The sequence below is a fragment of the Homalodisca vitripennis genome, chromosome 1 (assembly GCF_021130785.1).
Source record: "Homalodisca vitripennis isolate AUS2020 chromosome 1, UT_GWSS_2.1, whole genome shotgun sequence".
Lineage (NCBI taxonomy): Eukaryota > Metazoa > Arthropoda > Insecta > Hemiptera > Cicadellidae > Homalodisca > Homalodisca vitripennis.
Window position 1 is genome coordinate 25,866,407 of NC_060207.1, and position 18,052 is coordinate 25,884,458.

The 18,052-nt window shown below is 33.9% G+C and overlaps 1 protein-coding gene across 1 annotated transcript in view; it reads right to left on the minus strand.

Annotated features, from left to right (window-relative positions):
* Nucleotides 1-17,566, minus strand: part of LOC124358464 (peroxidasin homolog) — a 59,107-nt gene extending 41,541 nt beyond the window's left edge. The window contains 1 exon segment of the mRNA XM_046810761.1: nt 17,369-17,566. Coding sequence (XP_046666717.1) covers nt 17,369-17,541 — 173 coding nt within the window. The 5' untranslated portion in view covers nt 17,542-17,566.
* Nucleotides 17,567-18,052: the final 486 nt, after the last annotated feature.

An 18,052-nucleotide genomic window follows, 5' to 3' on the forward strand; every position in this document is an offset into this window, starting at 1 on the left:
CACATGAGGTCGTCATCTCAAAATGTGTATTATTGGTTTATTTGTCTGATTCGCACAACACTGAGGGGACAATAACCCCCAATGATTATATAATCGTAACATTTTCAAAACAAAACATTTATAACGTCCATAGTTATGAAACCTTACAAGACACAAACTGTTATGTACATTTCGTTTTGAAATAGTGAAATTGGTTTAGTTACAATTAATTCTAAATTATGTTTACAAACATAATCACAACATAAATAATGGTCCAATTATATACCTTCATAATTTTAAGCAACCACCATCTTGTAACCTTAAAAGACTACAAAAATACGTAAATAAAAAAAAGTACGAATAAATTTTCTACAAATTACTAGACAATTTTATGAAAAGCATTAACTTTGAGTTATCTAGCTTATGATAGACTCGATATAAACATTTTGATAAAGTTCGAGTGACCGCAATCTTAAAAGCTTTCATCCGTTAAGACTGCCTAACACACTCATCCAAGCTATATGAAATGTCTAGATATGTTAAGAATTACGGGAGTTAAGTAATAAAAAAGTATTTCGAAGTAGAATGTAAAATCTACAATAATTGACATAAATGCTTATGTAATGGTAAGTGATAGCACTAAACTTGTAGGTCTTACCAACGTATATTACCAACATATATCAAGAATTTTGAACTTCCTGAAGGAGAGTCATCTTTCAATATTTCTACAATGTTAGTATATAATTACCTTATAAAGCTAAAAATATGAAGTACCTAAATGCAATGTAAAACCTACAATGGTCATCAATGCTTTTGTATTGGTAAGTCATAGCACTAAAAGACGAAACAGTATATGTAATATTTGCAATTTTGCTATGTTCCCAATGGTTCAAAACATGGGTTTAAAATGAATTACGTTTTTGTAGTATTACAGACCAAGAGGGTGCGCATTACTTCCTGGGAAGGTACTCACCCCCAGCAGTAGCCCTAATAGACAACCCTTGTAACACAGCTCAAGTAATTAAAACATGGGTTCAAAATGAATTACGTTTTTGTAGTATTACAGATTAAGGGAGTGCGCATTGCTTCCTGGGAAGGTAGAGTCACCCCCGGCCCTGGCCCTAATAGACAACCCTTGTAACACAGCTCAAGTAATTAAAACATGGGTTCAAAATAAATTACGTTTTTGTAGTATTACAGACCAAGAGGGTGCGCATTGCTTCCTGGGAAGGTAGAGTCACCCCCGGCCCTGGCCCTAATAGACAACCCTTGTAACACAGCTCAAGTAATTAAAACATGGGTTCAAAATGAATTACGTTTTTATAGTATTACAGACGAAGGGGGTGCGCATTGCTTCCTGGGAAGGTAGAGTCACCCCCGGCCCTGGCCCTAATAGACAACCCTTGTAACACAGCTCAAGTAATTAAAACATGGGTTAAAAACGAATTACGTTTTTGTAGTATTACAGATCAAGGGGGTGCGCATTGCTTCCTGGGAAGGTAGAGTCACCCCTGGCCCTGGCCTAATAGACAACCCTTGTAACACAGCTCAAGTAATTAAAACGTGGGTTCAAAATGAATTACGTTTTTCTAGTATTACAGACCAAGAGGGTGCACACTGCTTCTTGGGAAGGTAGAGTCACCCCCGGCCCTGGCCCTAATAGACAACCCTTGTAACACAGCTCAACTAATTAAAATTCCTCCGAGACGCTGAGATTTAATTAGTTCACCGTGTTATCTGAAAGCTTCTAAACTTTAGAAATCTCTCCTTGCTATTTATTTGAGTACATTTCTGTGTTGGTCATGCAAATATGAATTGATACGATTGAAAAATTGGAATATGATACAAATATTATGTTTAAACATATGTTATTAAAAAAATATTAATAAAACAACAAATTATATTACAAAGTTTAAGTAAATAATGGAAGTAAACAAAACATAAAACATCGTACATATGGTCTCGAACATTGTATTTCATTTATTATTAGTAGAGTAAATTACAATGTTCTATAAATACGAATTTATTAAGGCAAAGATCGTAAATTTATTAAAATAAAAATATACATAAGATAAAAATACTACATCACTTTAAAATTAGCTAACTTTTACTGAGTGAAATTTCCGGAATCTCTAAAAATCTCAAATCTTGGATTGGTTCCGAAAACACATTTTTAGATCAAGGAATCAAAATCAAACACGATATATTCTTTGTTCACAAACTTATAGAGAATAGCGTTAACGTCAAAAATATTAGATGTACAAATAAAATGAATTTATGGTTGACAATACAAAACAAACGTGGGCAGAGGGTGGCCCACTTTTGTTGAGGCTTGCAAGAACCTCTGAGGTTAGGGAACAAACCCCACCAACTCCAACAGTCCTCTCCCGCAGTAGACTAGACCTATCGAATTGCCCTTGAATCCCTGAATCTCGACATTTACGGTTAGTGAGGTACCGTTCCTGGACATCGATAATGTTGCCCAGATTTAAGTGACACATCGGTTTTTGCTGTGCCCAGTGGTAGGTTCAACTGGAAGGTATAAACCAGCCAGAAGTGATCCCTGCTGGGTGGTACCACTCGTTACTATGGAGACGGCAGGCATGAATCACGTGACAATGTTCATGGTATTCCGACTTCTTTACCGAGCATCACAGTAGTACTCGCACATTCTTAATGATTTGACTATAGCTATATTATATCAGAAAATAATACAATGTTAGTAGTGCATGAGCGGGATCAACAGTTACTTGGAATAGTGCAATTATGTTGTTTTGACAAATTTGTATATTCTGTCATCAAATTCAAAAATCTTTTTTTAAAACAACTATACATAAAGAATAATTTGCGTCAACTATTAAAATTACAAAAATAACATAGAAAGTAGTGCAGAAGTACAATGTCATAATCATTTCAACTGTTTATTAGCCTAAGTAACAGATGTTTAAGTAAAAAAAAAATACATTCTAAATTAAGCGACACATGCATGCGTTTTTATTTAAAGTATGAAATTATGGCAGCACAAAGAACGCCCTATAGCTTATTTGAAAAGCCCATTAAATATATTAGTTACTGCGCCAGTTTAAGTCAGATATCAGTTTTGCTACAGGGACCAGCAGAAATACAAAGTTTAAACTATCGCCCTAACTCGTAAGAATATATTTCATGTTTTGCAAAAGACTCAACTATGATTATAACTCATTTTGGTGTGTGAGAGAAGGAAGTAATTTGTTGAGAGAGAAACGATCAAAGGATGAGCGTTAAATCTGGTGACAAGTAGCAGGGAGTTGGCATCTCGCCAGGTTACTCAGCAAGCGGCATGTCTTGCTCTTTTATGATGCCCATTTTAGTACATTTTCTACTGTCTTTCCAGCTACTTCCAGACTAGTCCAAAAGAAAGCAATATTCTATTTTAGCAAGATAAATATGTTCCTAAATCTTATAACTGTTTCAATTGCATAAATTTAACTTTTACAAGATGTTTCCAACGCTCACAGGCGGTATTTGAACCTACTTAACATCTAACTCAGATCAGTATTTGAACCTTAACATCTAACTCAGATCAGTATTTAAACCTACTTAACATCTAACTCAGATCAGTATTTAAACCTACTTAACATCTAACTCAGATTAGTACTTCAACCTACTTAACATCTAACTCAGATCAGTATTTCAACCTACTTAACATCTAACTCAGATCAGTATTTGAACTTACTTAACATCTAACTCAGATCAGTATTTCAACCTACTTAACATCTAACTCAGATCAGTATTTGTACCTACTTAAAATCTAACTCAGATCAGTATTTGAACCCTTAACATCTAACTCAGATCAGTATTTAAACCTACTTAACATCTAACTCAGATCAGTATTTCAACCTACTTAACATCTAACTCAGATCAGTATTTGAACCTACTTAACATCTAACTCAGATCAGTATTTCAACCTACTTAACATCTAACTCAGATCAGTATTTGTACCTACTTAAACATCTATCTCAGATCAGTATTTGAACCTACTTAACATCTAACTCAGATCACTATTTGAACCTACTTGACAACTAACTCAGATCCAGAGTCTGACTACTTAAAGTGTGTGGTGACCGGATCTCCCAATTAAATTAAACTGTATTTTCATGTATGGCACAAGATTATCTCAACTATGTCTGCAAATTAGTTGGGACCTAGTGAATTTCAGCCAGCTTAAATAGTTCAACTAGTTCAGTTCAACGATTTCGGTCAGTTGTACACCAAAAGTGACAAGTTTGCTCAATCATCTGCTGACCTAGAAGTTACCTAATCGTACGATCAACTTGAGTTGCCAGATAGTATTACAGTCTAGTATTACAGCTAGAGCATTCATGTTAATATTAACATCTGATGGAGGCGACTGGCTGTAAGTTGTATTGTAGATCGCCCACACATATCGTTCTGAAGTTACAAATTATTTCATTGCATGCAAGATATTAAGTGCTCCCGGGCCTACAGAAACTTCTTCTAGGAAAATCCGGAGGTCGACTATTTTATTGGATAAGTGCCTAGTATGGACACAAGAGCAGAAATACACACATGGTTCTCCACCTGAACAAGGACAATAGTTCAGTACGTTTAATAAAAGTAAAAAGTGGTAATTTCCAAAAACTTCACATCAGCTGCCAGAAGTGTAAGTCCAGAGTTCATGTAGGAGAAGTCCGCACTTGACAATTAAAAGCATTTTGACCGTAGTACACGGGTGGGGGGCAACTACCTTCGACAAGAGGTTGTGCTTCTATTGTGATAATGTCCCAGGAATGAGCCCTTACAATTTATATACTAATTTTGAAAGACGACCCAGCATGCATTTATTACATCTAGTATTGTAAAATTTGCTGAAAGCGAAAAGCGATTTTTAATTTTTATGCTTTGTACATTTTTAGGATTTTTCAGCGAAGTAAGAGGTCTCTTTTAGTGTCGATCGAAATAATAAGAAAAAAAAAAACCAGATATACAGTGTAGACAAACATAGAAGGCCGGATAAGGGGCCCTTATAGAATAGAATACTCTGCTATTCATAGACATATTACAATGTTTCGAACATAGTAAAATAAATACTGTCTAAGGTTTTTGTAAAAAAGTATTAATATTATGAGAGACTATGAACAGTTAAAGCATTCAAATAAGTTATAAATTTTTTATTTCATTCAAAAGAAAGGACTCCACCATAGATTTCAATGGAGATAAATGTCAGGGCAATTCTTTATGGTGTCAGACAATAAATTAAATACTTTTGGTCCCAACTACAGTAATGGTTTTTTGAAAAGCTTTATTCTATATTTAGAAATTATGCCACTATTTTGGTTTTTTTGTATTATACTGGTGTGATTATTGAGGAAATAGGCTTTTCCTATTGAAAACAAAAAAATAAATATATTTAACAAAAAGGGAGGTCAAAGTTAAGATTCCCTCTTGATGAAAATATCCTCTACAACTTTCTCTTCGTCTTAGGCCGAAAATAATCCTAAGAGCATTTTTTGAAGCCAAAATCTCTCGCCAAAGATAATTCAGAAGCCATCCCACATAATAAATTTGTTCGAAATACACAATTGTTAACATTTTTTTGTTTAAGAAACTAGATAGGCCCCGCTGGAACTTATGACAAGCTGGGAGACTTCTGAATCACCCTCGTACCGTTACCATACGTAAGACATGGATGTCGACGGGTGGATAAAATAACTAATAGAACAATATTATCACTGACAACCTTACAACCTTACTGTACGCACATTTCGGGAGCACTGCTTTTGTCGGATACATTTTGACCACGCTAAGTGAATTTTCATTTTACACTTTTAAATTATTTCAACATGCTAAATAACGAACATCTAAATTTATGTTGTTGCTTATTGCCGTTGACTATTACTATATAGCCAAATACTTCGTATGATATCATCTTTTGGAAAGGAATTCTTGTATATCACTTTTAAAGACAGTTGAACATACGAGTATATGTCAGAATGAAATAAAGAACGTAATAGTTCAAGTTGTCAATGTATTTTCATATTGCCAAAGAAATGGCAAAGTTACCTGTCGTTACATTACGCTTTAAAAAATTACATTAACTTTTAGAGGCGTTTTAACAAATATTCTGAGGCGAAATAACAACAAACAGTGCAGTTGGCGTTGTCACAAAACAAATAATGCTCTCATGTCATCGCAGTTTCCACTGACTTCCCGAGAATTCTTCCATATCAAATATGATATAACTACGACGAATGTGTCGAGCCTGGTATTCCAGGAATGACGAGCCTCGTGTCGCAAGGGCCGGCGCTTTATTGAGTTGATATAACCTCTCCTCTCCGTACTTCCTTCAACCATGTAACTCATCTCCTCCTCTTACTGTTTTATTTTAAGGTTTGTTGCCTGCAGAATCATTGATGACCACATAGAAGTACCTGTCTCATTTAGTATTTATACTCTTGTTTTGTTTATTGCTTGATTGCGTATAAGAACTCAATCTCTGTACATAACTAGTTTTTTTTTTAATTAAGTATTATATTTGATACGTTACGTAGAGAGATGCGAGTTCATAAACACAATCAAGCAATGGATAACAATCATGACGTCATCAACTTTATAAAATTTTCTAAGTAATTATTATTCATAAAACTCCTACATTATAATTAACTGAATAACTGATATGTTGTAAAAATTCCGCTCACCTATCTCATATTTCAAGTTCATACCTTAAGATAATTCTTAAAACCGCATTTTTTCCGCATGCACTGAATTCAGCAATTTTATATGTTTACTACTCAAGTTAAGTTTGTAGAGCGAATGGTTCGTTACCAAAATTGAATCATAGTAACACCTTAAATACCGTTATATCAATTTTATTTCACACTTTTTAATATAAAACTCATATATGTAAAACTCATTTTTGTAAACTGGAAATATTAAGAGCCGGCTATAGAATAACGTCCTCGAGTTTTCCCATAAGAGCCATGTTGAGCCTTATAGTAGTAGCGTAAAGGCCTTATTTTTGATAGTAGCGTTATGGGAGGTGTCTCATTTTAAACGTAGGCTATAATTAATAGGTTTCCAAATATAACTTAGTTTTTCTCCAAAACAAATTAAAAAATGAATTACGCTTTTATGGTATTCCAGCCGAAGAGAATACGCATTGCTTCATGCGTCTTAATTTAAACATATAATTAATAAGCGTCCAAACCCTTTCTAGTTTTTTTTTTATATTTTAAAAATTAATTACGTTTTTTACAGGTAGAACAAGACTAAGAGGATGTGCATTGCTTCATGGCACTAAGCGTCTTATTTTAAACATATAATTAATATCCGGTTTTAATTTTAGAGTATCTCCCTTAGCGTAACGACTAAAAATGAGGTCATAAACGTGTATAAGGTTCAACATTGTTCTTCAATGAAAATGGGCTCCATTACAGATAAGAATTGTCTCTTAACGTGAATTTACAAATAATCTCATAGCATGGTAACAACAGAACACTACACTTTTAAGCGGTGTTTTAGTTAGAATCATAGTAACTTAAACCTTTTAGTATTAAATTAATCTGAGATCAAATAAGTTTTGAACAGAGGCGACAGGATATGTCAAGACGAATTGCTCAGAACAGAAAGAGACGCTACTTGAGAAGCCAGTTATGGTCGAGACTCGCGTGACAGTTGTTTTGACAACCAGTCTACGACTAATTAATTGAGTGTCAGAGATAATTGGATTCCATTTTGACAACCAGTTTCAATTATTTGCACACCTAATTCAAGAATTGTACCGTTGTTCTATTAATACGTTATACCTAATTTTAAACAGTTTTTTAGTTTAATTCATCCTTGACTCTCTCCGAGATAACCTCCTGCTAATGAACACATTCATATAAGTTATAAAACATCTGGGATCCACGCGAACTTTAGATGTTCATACAAAAACTAATTAACATAACATATTCCTTCCATTCCAACTGTGCTAACTAGTGTCTTAATACACATACTGAATTTTAATTTTGAGCTCCTACATGTGTTTTATAAGAGCAGACTTATTGTTGTTTTTGAGAGGTCACCTTATTACTGATTATTTATGATCCGTTAGTATAAATTTGTATAAGTATATGTTCTAGACAGATTATATATCGATACTACTAATGTACTTTTAGAACAATGATAATAACTTACCAAACGTTATCACTCTCGTATGTTTGGTTCACAATCTTTCCACGTAAAAGCATAGGGATTATTTCAAATCATTTATGTATTTCTGATCTGATTGTCTCTCTAATGTCGTTTCACGGTGTCTTACGATAGTAATAGTATATTTGTAAACAGAAAATCAGTGCCTTATGTAAAAAATTGGCACAATGAATTTCAGTAGGTGCAACTAGTGGACCAACGTCACTGTGCAGACTGGACACGTCCTCACCTATCCTTTCTACTTGTTCACCTCTATCAGATATTTTAAAATGCTTAGTACTATCATAGCACCATCCTTCTCAACACTCCTTTGTGTCCTGTCTCCACCTACTATCCATTCATGTTTCTTGCAACCAAAACATAATCTTTAAAAATGAATACTCTTACTTCATTTTCCGTTTATTTTTGTGTGTTTATATTGACATGTAAGTGCTAGCCAGTGTGAGTGCTAATGCCTGTATGTGTTATTCACTGTGAGTGCTAGTGCTAGTGACTGTGAGTGCTAGTCTCTGTGAGTGCTAGTGAATGTGCGTGTTATTCTCTTTGAGTGTTAGTCATTTTGAAGCGATAATGACTGTGAGTGCTAGTGTCTGTGAGTGATAGTGACTGTGAGTGCTAGTGACTGTATGTGTTATACATTGTGAGTAATAGTTTCTGTGAGTGCCAGTTTCTGTGAGTGCTAGTGACTGTGAGTGCTAGTGACTGTATGTGTTATTCATTGTGAGTAATAGTTTGTGTGAGTGCTAGTTTCTGTGAGTATTAGTGACTGTGAGTGCTAGTGAGTGTATGTGTTATTCATTGTTTGTAATAGTTTGCGTGATAGTTTCTGTGAGTACTAGTGACTGTGAGTGCTAGTGACTGTATGTGTTATTCATTGTGAGTAATAGTTTGTGCGAGAGCTAGTATCTGTAAGTGCTAGTGACTGTGCGTGTTATTCTCTGAGTGTTAGTCATTGTGAGCGATAATGACTGTGAGTGCTAGTGTCTGTGAGTGCTAGTAACTGTGAGTGCTAGTGACTCTATGTGTTATTCATTGTGAGTAATAGTTTGTGTGAGTGCTAGTTTCTGTGAGTACTAGTGACTGTGAGTTTTAGTGACTGTGAGTGCTAGTGACTGTATGTGTTATTCACTGTGAGTAATAGTTGCTGTTAGTGCTAGTGACTGTGTGTTATTCTCTTTGAGTGTCAGTCATTGTGAGCGTAATGACTGTGAGTTCTAATGACTGTATGTGTATTCATTGTGAGTAATAGTTTCTGTGAGTGCTAGTGACTGTGCGTGTTATTCTCTGAGTGTTAGTCATTGTGAGCGATAATGACTGTGAGTGCTAGTGTGTGTGAGTACTAGTGACTGTCAGTGGTAGTGACTGTATGTGTTATTCATTGTGAGTAATAGTTTCTGTGAGTGCTAGTGACTGTGCGTGTTATTCTCTGAGTGTTAGTCATTGTGAGCGATAATGACTGTGAGTGCTAGTGTGTGTGAGTACTAGTGACTGTGAGTGCTAGTGACTGTATGTGTTATTCATTGTGAGTAATAGTTTCTGTGAGAGTAGTATCTGTGAGTGCTAGTGACTGTGCGTGTTATTCTCTGAGTGTTAGTCATTGTGAGCGATAATGACTGTGAGTGCTAGTGTCTGTGAGTGCTAGTAACTGCGAGTGCTAGTGACTGTATGTGTTATTCATTGTGAGTAATAGTTTTTGTGTGAGTGCTAGTTTCTGTGAGTACTAGTGACTGTGAGTGCTTGTGACTGAATGTGTTTTACATTGTGAGTAATAGTTTCTGTGAGTGCTAGCGACGGTGAGTGCTTGTGACTTTGAGTGCAAGTGTCTGTGAATGCTATTCTCTGTGAGTGCTAGTGACTGCGAATGCTAGTGATTGATGATTGTGAGTGCGAGTTACTCACTGTATGTGTTATTCACTGTGAGTGCTAGTTTCTGTGAGTGCTAATGACTGTAAGTGCTAGTGACTGTGAGTGCTAGTGGTAGTTAGTGCTAGTTACTGTGAGTGCTAGTCTCTGTGAGTGCTAGTCTCTGTGAGTGCTAGTCTCTGCGAGTGCTAGTCTCTGTGAGTGCTAGTGACAGTGAGTGCTAGTCAGTATGACTGCAGCTACACAAGTGCAAGTCTACTGAATAAATAGGATGGTCCCTTATCGCGAGTGATGTTTTTTTAGTAAGAAGGTAAAAATAGGAAACTAAAGAATCTTACTGAAATTTTAGTAATAAATTTAAAATGTGCATAATGTTTAACTGCATAAAAAGACTCTTGGCCATGGCGAACGTATGTGAGCAGAACAGCCAAAATCACTCGGTTTCTGCTTTTAGTTAGCTTGGTGCCAGAATACTGGATGTTTACATGATAAACCACTCGGGCCGTTTATAACTCCGTGATTTAAAGTCCCATGTCACTCTGTAAAGCAACAACGCCCGGCAGTCAAATTATATCCTAGCTTTTAAAGCTCTACAATTTTCTTAGTTTATTAGGTTTTAAACACAGATTTACATAGAGGTATTTTGTAAACTTGTACAGATACGTTTGCTACTATAGCACTACTTATGCAGTTATTCCTGAATTACAATAAATTTCAGAACCATACATTTTATATACATTTCTATGGGTAAATACCTGTTACCTGCATCTCCGAACTCGTCTCCTGCCCCACCCTATATAAGCCTTTATATAGTGATCTTTGAGGTAACATGACGGTTTGAGAAAATGTGATTCCAATTAGCTCAATAGTCTCTGTTGGAACTTTAATGCCTACAGAAATAGAGGCAGATCAGTGTATGCACATATATGAGTTCAAAAACTGATCAATTTGAACGAAACGTCTTAGACACGACATTTAGTAACATAGTAGAAATACCTGGAATATCTGTGCAAGGGATTTTAGGAGAATAGTTGAAAGGACGTTAGGTTTCTACAGAGTTGCTTTCAGTAATCCCTGGAAACGTTGTTATTCGTAAATTGTTTTGCTGTACTGTATTTCTTAACCCCTTCCGAATAACGTATACACCGATTTACATGTTAGATCCATTAAATCTGTCAGTTTGTATAACGGTATGAGAATTCCATAATTTACATTTTATAGGGGGAATATTTTAAGGCTATTTATGCTCTTTGGTAATTCTTAATACTTTATACTTAATAATTGTATGTACCCTATATAGAATATACATATAAAATTTCAATATTGTATATTTTGGAAAGTGTGAGTTAGTGGAAAATATACGCATTGATTAGTGTTTCCTGTGCGACTCTTTATTACTGCAGCTTCAATAATGACGTCATCGAAATCAATGCACGTCGAGAATTTACTAATTATTTTCTTGAATTGGACAATGGGAGAAATTTCTGTCTATATTGCCACTTATAAATACAGAATATTTGTACTGTACAAAAAATTGTATACTATGTTCATTTTCAGTTATATTCTTGAACACCAATTTGTAAATTAATAGATTTATCAGCGCAATATAATATTACTGTTTCATTCTCAATATACCACCTTACTATAATATCAATAGTATTGCTGATATTTAAGCTGTAAGCATCCTGCTATACAAATAATGTCTTTCACATCAAAGACGGTAGCAGTATAAGGTATATACATTAGATATCAAACTAAGATTAAATGACCTGTTTGGATCCTCAGGGACGCTGAATAGCCTTATTAAGCCCTTCCAACTAAATGGCTCCGTATACGTGATTTAATTACATCACCTTCAGTACTGCCTGATGTTACCAGGATAAGGAGGGTGGAGCAGGATTAGGGGTCGTCTTATGAATTTGTGAGATTAACTTTAGGTTTAGTGGAGCGCATAAATTATAATGATAATGTACGAGACCCCAATAATGTACTCGTATTTATACTGGTAATTACTTAGTTGGCTTACTGGAATTTCTTGGAACTTTGATGTACAGGATGTACAATAAGCATTTCTACTGAAATTAATGTTCCGATGACACAAATAATAGGCCTTGGTCTGAAAAACCGCCATTTTTTATCATATTATGTTAGGTTAACATTGTTGTGACTTTTGAAATCTGCATTTTATTTCATCTAAAAAGAGTCCAAACACGAACTGACTATGACGTGGAAATAAAGGAGTCAATTATCAACTCACTAACTCATGTAATCCATTCTTTCTTTTGGCATAGGCATAGGCGATTCACATAGGCTCACCACTACTACTTGTGTGTCTTAATGTAAATACTGAATTCCCATTATTTGGCTTTGTTGCTTTTTTACTACTGGATATCAATGTATTTAACAAAGCCAAAAACTGAAAGTAATGTTTGTGACAGTTTTTTTACAGTTTCTTTACAAGTATTATTGTGTCATCATATTTTAACTAATGTTTCAAAGTTTAAAACTCATTGAAAAAGATAAATGGTTGAATTGTGTATGATTAAGAGTAATATGAACAACTATTCAATAATATTTACACATCCACATAGTTACCCATTGTTGTGTAATCGAGAACTTGTCATTATCACAAGAATACGCTAATTTTTACCGTAAGTGTTCAGCAATGAAACCCAAGTCCAGTGAGCACAGCTAGCCTCTTCCAGTGGCTAATATTAGAGCATAATGAAACACAAATAGCACATCAGAGGTCGAGTCGGTAGTCTGGCTGAAATAGACACCGGTGTCTTGCAGACTTTGATGTGAAACGCTCATCTTCTATCTATTCCGTTGGCAAATCTTTGCGAAGTACTGAATTAATGTGATCGTCTTATATTAGACGATTTTATTAAGCTTAAACATTGAACTCAATTAATTATGTATTCTTAAAACCATCCATATACATAAATCCTCTTAAAATTAAAAAAGAGCTTTACCTCATAATAGTTTTTTTTTTTTTTTTCAAAAAATTGCTCCAGTTAAACTTGTTTGAATACAAGGAAATTATAACATTTAAATTATTTTGTACTCTATGTAGTCAAGCTAAAAACGAATTAAACATTATTTTTAAAATATTTTGTCCATAATAACCATATCAACGATATTTTATTATATTTTAATAGTGAATACTTTTGAGTTTTTTAAATTTATCACGTTTTGCATAATTTTCTGTGGAATTGATGAACAATCCCTATTTTAGTCTTACTCTCTACTCCCTTAATTTAAAAGTAATTCAATTAAAATACAAGCCGTTAATATTGAAATGTAAGGCATTCTATATTCCTACATTTAAATAAAATAATAGCCTATACTCATGCACTCTTTATTCTCTTATACGTAGTGACGCAAATAAAGGAAATGGACATTGTTTTTATACCATAATTACAGTACTCATATTTTTACATGTACGCTACCATTTGAGGTATAGCACAGTAAACTGCGTTATACAATAGATGGGATGTGTCAGATTAGTTTAATTCAAAACAAAATGCCGTTATATTTAATATAGTTTTACTGAATACAAACAGTTACACAAAACTATTTTTCAATAATTCTAACATTAAACTAATTATATTCAATAACTAACAGCGTTATAAACTATAAAAATGTAACATTCGAGTCATAAAAAGTGACAACAGTAGGTTGTAAAGAGAGAAGTCCTTATCTGCCTTTCCCCCACACTTATTCAGTTGTGAGAGACAACAATCCAACAGTTCTCTGCAGAAGTGAGTGCACGAAGACTAATGGCTCCTACAGAACCATACATCAAGAAGTCGACCACCGGAAGGAAAATGAGTTGTGGAGTGCTTCCACTGCGACTTCTCCAGCAGTGTTCAGAAGGAAAATTCACAGTAATCATTGTATACATTCAACACACAATCTTTTTAATTTATTGTAATTCTACTTACAGATTTCAAACATTACATTTTTAATTCGTTTTATAATTTTTAATATGTGTACAACAATTTATATATACATAGAATTTATTTGAAACGTTTCTGTTGACAGTTTTAGGGTCGTTACAAACTCAGTTTACTTGACGTTAAGTTTTCTAAATAAAGCCACGATAAACTAAAACTTTTTTATTTTTGTACACTTGGAAGGACTGGATTACAAGGTGTGTTTGATTTTTTTGTATTATTGTGGTATTGTAATGAGAATGGAGAAATATATACGTATTATCAATTTTCATATGAAGTAAAATACAAAAATAATACTTAACAATAAACATGTCGCAAACACAGTTCTCAGGGAAACCTGATTCTAAAGTAATACCACTGTTGAATATCAATTCACGTTGTCGTTCTGACTATTCCAAATTTATTCCAATTGTCGAACGCTTTGTATTCCTTCAATTCAGCAAACAGCTATCACTATTGAAAAATTATTGAATTGAAAGGATAGAAAATCATCTCTTGTACGAAATTGGTTTAAATTCAATATGTATAAAATTTCTTTCGTATTTTAGACAGAATTTACACAATAGCTATAGATTTCTAAGTACTGAAAGCAGGAATTCAAATAAAAAGGTTTTATAAATATTAGTTACCTTGTAATCGGTTAACATATAAACACATGAATAATTGACTAATATGGTAATAATAACGAAAATGTTATCTAAATTTGCTGTGACTACAATATATTATAACCACCGCAAAACCTATTCTTACACAATTGTAATATTAATTCTTACAATTTATTTTACTCCTTGTTTTTAATTCGTAGAGGAATACAAGGAGTGTTTACTACTTATGCATTAAAATACCCTATTTTGTACAAGTATTGTTATTACTTCTTATAGAACGCTTATGTTTATGTTGCTTGTGTTCTTCAAGACTTTCATGACATTTTGCAATGTTGCAGAGCAGATGAAATCGGCTCAATTAAACTTTTTATTATAATTTTTTTTTTTCACAAATTTAAAAATTAATATTTTTATACGGTACGTTATGAACCTAACAACGCGGATTCTGTCGAATCATAATTTTCTGGTTGTAAACACTTACTTAATATTAAAATACTTGAATTCTACGATTCCAACGCTTAAGCTTTCAATAATTCATTGCTTTTTCCATTTAGTATTTGAGTTTGTATAGGCAAAAGAAATGTTTAATACTTCTCTTTGTTGATGTTTTAAACACATATTTAATGACACTCTCGAAAACCTTAACCTTTATGGGTTTTTATTTTTAATAACGTACAATATCGGTTTTCGGTACAAAACTTCGAATGTAAAGTTTTGAACAAAATAAATTAAATTGTAATGCTTAACGTATGAATAAGTATTAAACTCATTCCATTTAATACTAACTTCTTCAAATTTTGTCGATAATTATTTTTCTAAATGGTTGCATTCGTTGTTCCAAATAACACGTACGCCTAAGGCGATTTCAGGCACTGAGTTTTCCAATTATTTCCTTTGCTCTTTGTTTTGGCGGTTGTATGAATGATCCACAACTTTAGAGTGATAAAGAGAGAGGGAGAGATTCTGTGATCCATGATGTTTTATAAATTTTTCCAGTTCTACAACTTTTATGAACATATGTTAATCTATTTCATTTCAAATTGTTCAATTACGTATTTATCGTCACAAATCGCTTTGCTTTTGCTTTTTACACATAAAATTGGTAAAACGCTTATATAAAGCAATTAATGAGATTGATCCATGTTTCAAAATTACAGTTTTGATCCCAGTAAGCAGAATCTTCTGTTAACAAAACGTAATAGTGATGATATGGTGTAATGTTGTTGTTTGATAGCACGGAATACATATTTGTTTTGCATCTTTAATCATTGCATTGTAGTTGCTTGTATAAATTAGGTGTTCCAACACATAAAAACTGGTAGAAATACAAAAAATAACAACGATCAGTTTTTACTAGGACCACAGCAGCTATTCACGAGCCAGTAAGATTTGCTTTCTCATGGAGTATTGCATTTTATTGAAAACATGCCAAATTTACTGTATCATACACACAAGTATTAGTTATAATCGTGTATAAATACCAGTAAATCCGACGAAATTCCCAATCCTCACTAAAAAAAGTTAATCTGAAACGTTTCTTGCATTATGCTAATACAACTTTGAACGATTTAAAATTACCAGTCCTCGGCTTGTTAAATCGTATCATATTACGTAATACATTCAGTCACTGATAAGCTACAATACAATCTTGTTTGATAACGGTAGTCTATGAGCGACAGAGTAATTCATTCTGCGTATTGGTTGGTCACAATTTACCTGCTCCTCGCATGTGAAGTACTTCTTACGAAGTGAAACATAGACTCGGTGTTAGAGGTACGTTCATTACCATCCGTATAAGCCTGAAACGTTTGGTCTACTTTTTCATCCCAGGCCGTTCTAATATAGAATCTGTAAACAGCTTGATTTCGTAAAGTACCTACGAGAAACACGATGTTTGCATAACCTACAGACCAATGAGTCAATGGACTTAAACTGGTTCATAATTGTTTCAGACCGATCGTCTCACGGAATTAACGTCGAGGTATTTTGAGATTGTGCCCTTTTGATTTCCATAAGCACTTTCAAGGTTATTGTGCTATTTATTTATTCAAAGTTATGTTTAGGTGAATAAAAATAACATAAGACTAATATGTATCTTCACACATCTATTACCTCTCAATTTCAATTTTGAATACAGAAAGAGTCGTAGGTAATTTTTAAAACATAGGGGATTTGCTTTATTAATTACATTTTTAATGCGACTGAAAAAGTTTGATATGAAAGTATATTTTCCACTGTATGACCCTCGATAGAAATGAACCCCACAATGTAGATTTTACTTTCATACGTGTATGTACTTTCATATGTACTTTCATACATACGTGTATCTAACACATTTTAAATTTCATATAGGCTAACTTTTATATTTAATGTGTGTATTAAAAGGTTACGCTTAGACGAACGAAAATCTAATTTATTATTACTTACTAGCTAATCTTTGATTTTTAATAATCGCACGCTTCATTAATTCAGTTGTCAGTCCTATAAATATGTCCCCTTTAATATATTTTATTTTTGTATTAATTTACTGATTACATTTTATTAAAATAGTGATTATACACATAAGTTCCAAAACTTAACCGAAGCTAATTTTTCTAGACCGTAAACTAAATTGATCAAAATTGTCTAACGTTTACTTCGGTGTGAAACTGAAATAATATGTGCAACTTCAAAACATCATAGGCGGATAAATAATATGTACGCTTTTTTATTTTTTATTGGTGAAGACTACCTACTAGACATACAAATTGTAAACAAGTGTCAACTCACAGAATAGTCGTGTCCGGCGGTACCTCAGGAACCCGGTCCAGAGAGAGGAACATACACCGGACAGTCTTCCTGAAGCAGAGACATCTCGGCGGACAGATAGTTTGAGCACAAGTATAGCCACAGCAGACGGCGAGTAGCACGCACACGCACAGACACCGGCACAGAGGCCACATGACACAAACGGAGGCCGCGCCGCGACTGAGGCTAGCTGGATTTGTCAGATACAAAGCTCTCAACAGCTGAGCCGGCCGCAGCAGCACAGTCAAGTGTTTGCGCGCAAACTCGCATTCACACTGATCAACCCTTCTTTGTTGCAAATACACTTTTTTATTAATGCTTAAATGAAAGAAATGTATTTTGACTGTCATGTATATTTTATCAGACGTTTACAGTTAACGTTACACAAGATACCATTTATGACCTGAATAAGGGGATCTCGAACAAATTTCCATAAGCCCAGAAAATAGTATAACAAATATAAAATATAACCTTCATTTAACAGGACTGCAGTGCTTTTAATTTTAAATCAATAAAGAGTTAATCCACCTCCCCATTTTGGTACCACTCCTATGTCTCAGCTGCTAAAATCCGTTACACCAGTACTGCTCAAATATACAGTATCACAGTCTGATGACGATAATCAGCTGTTAACTAAAACAATATTAAAACACAATAATAGGTCTT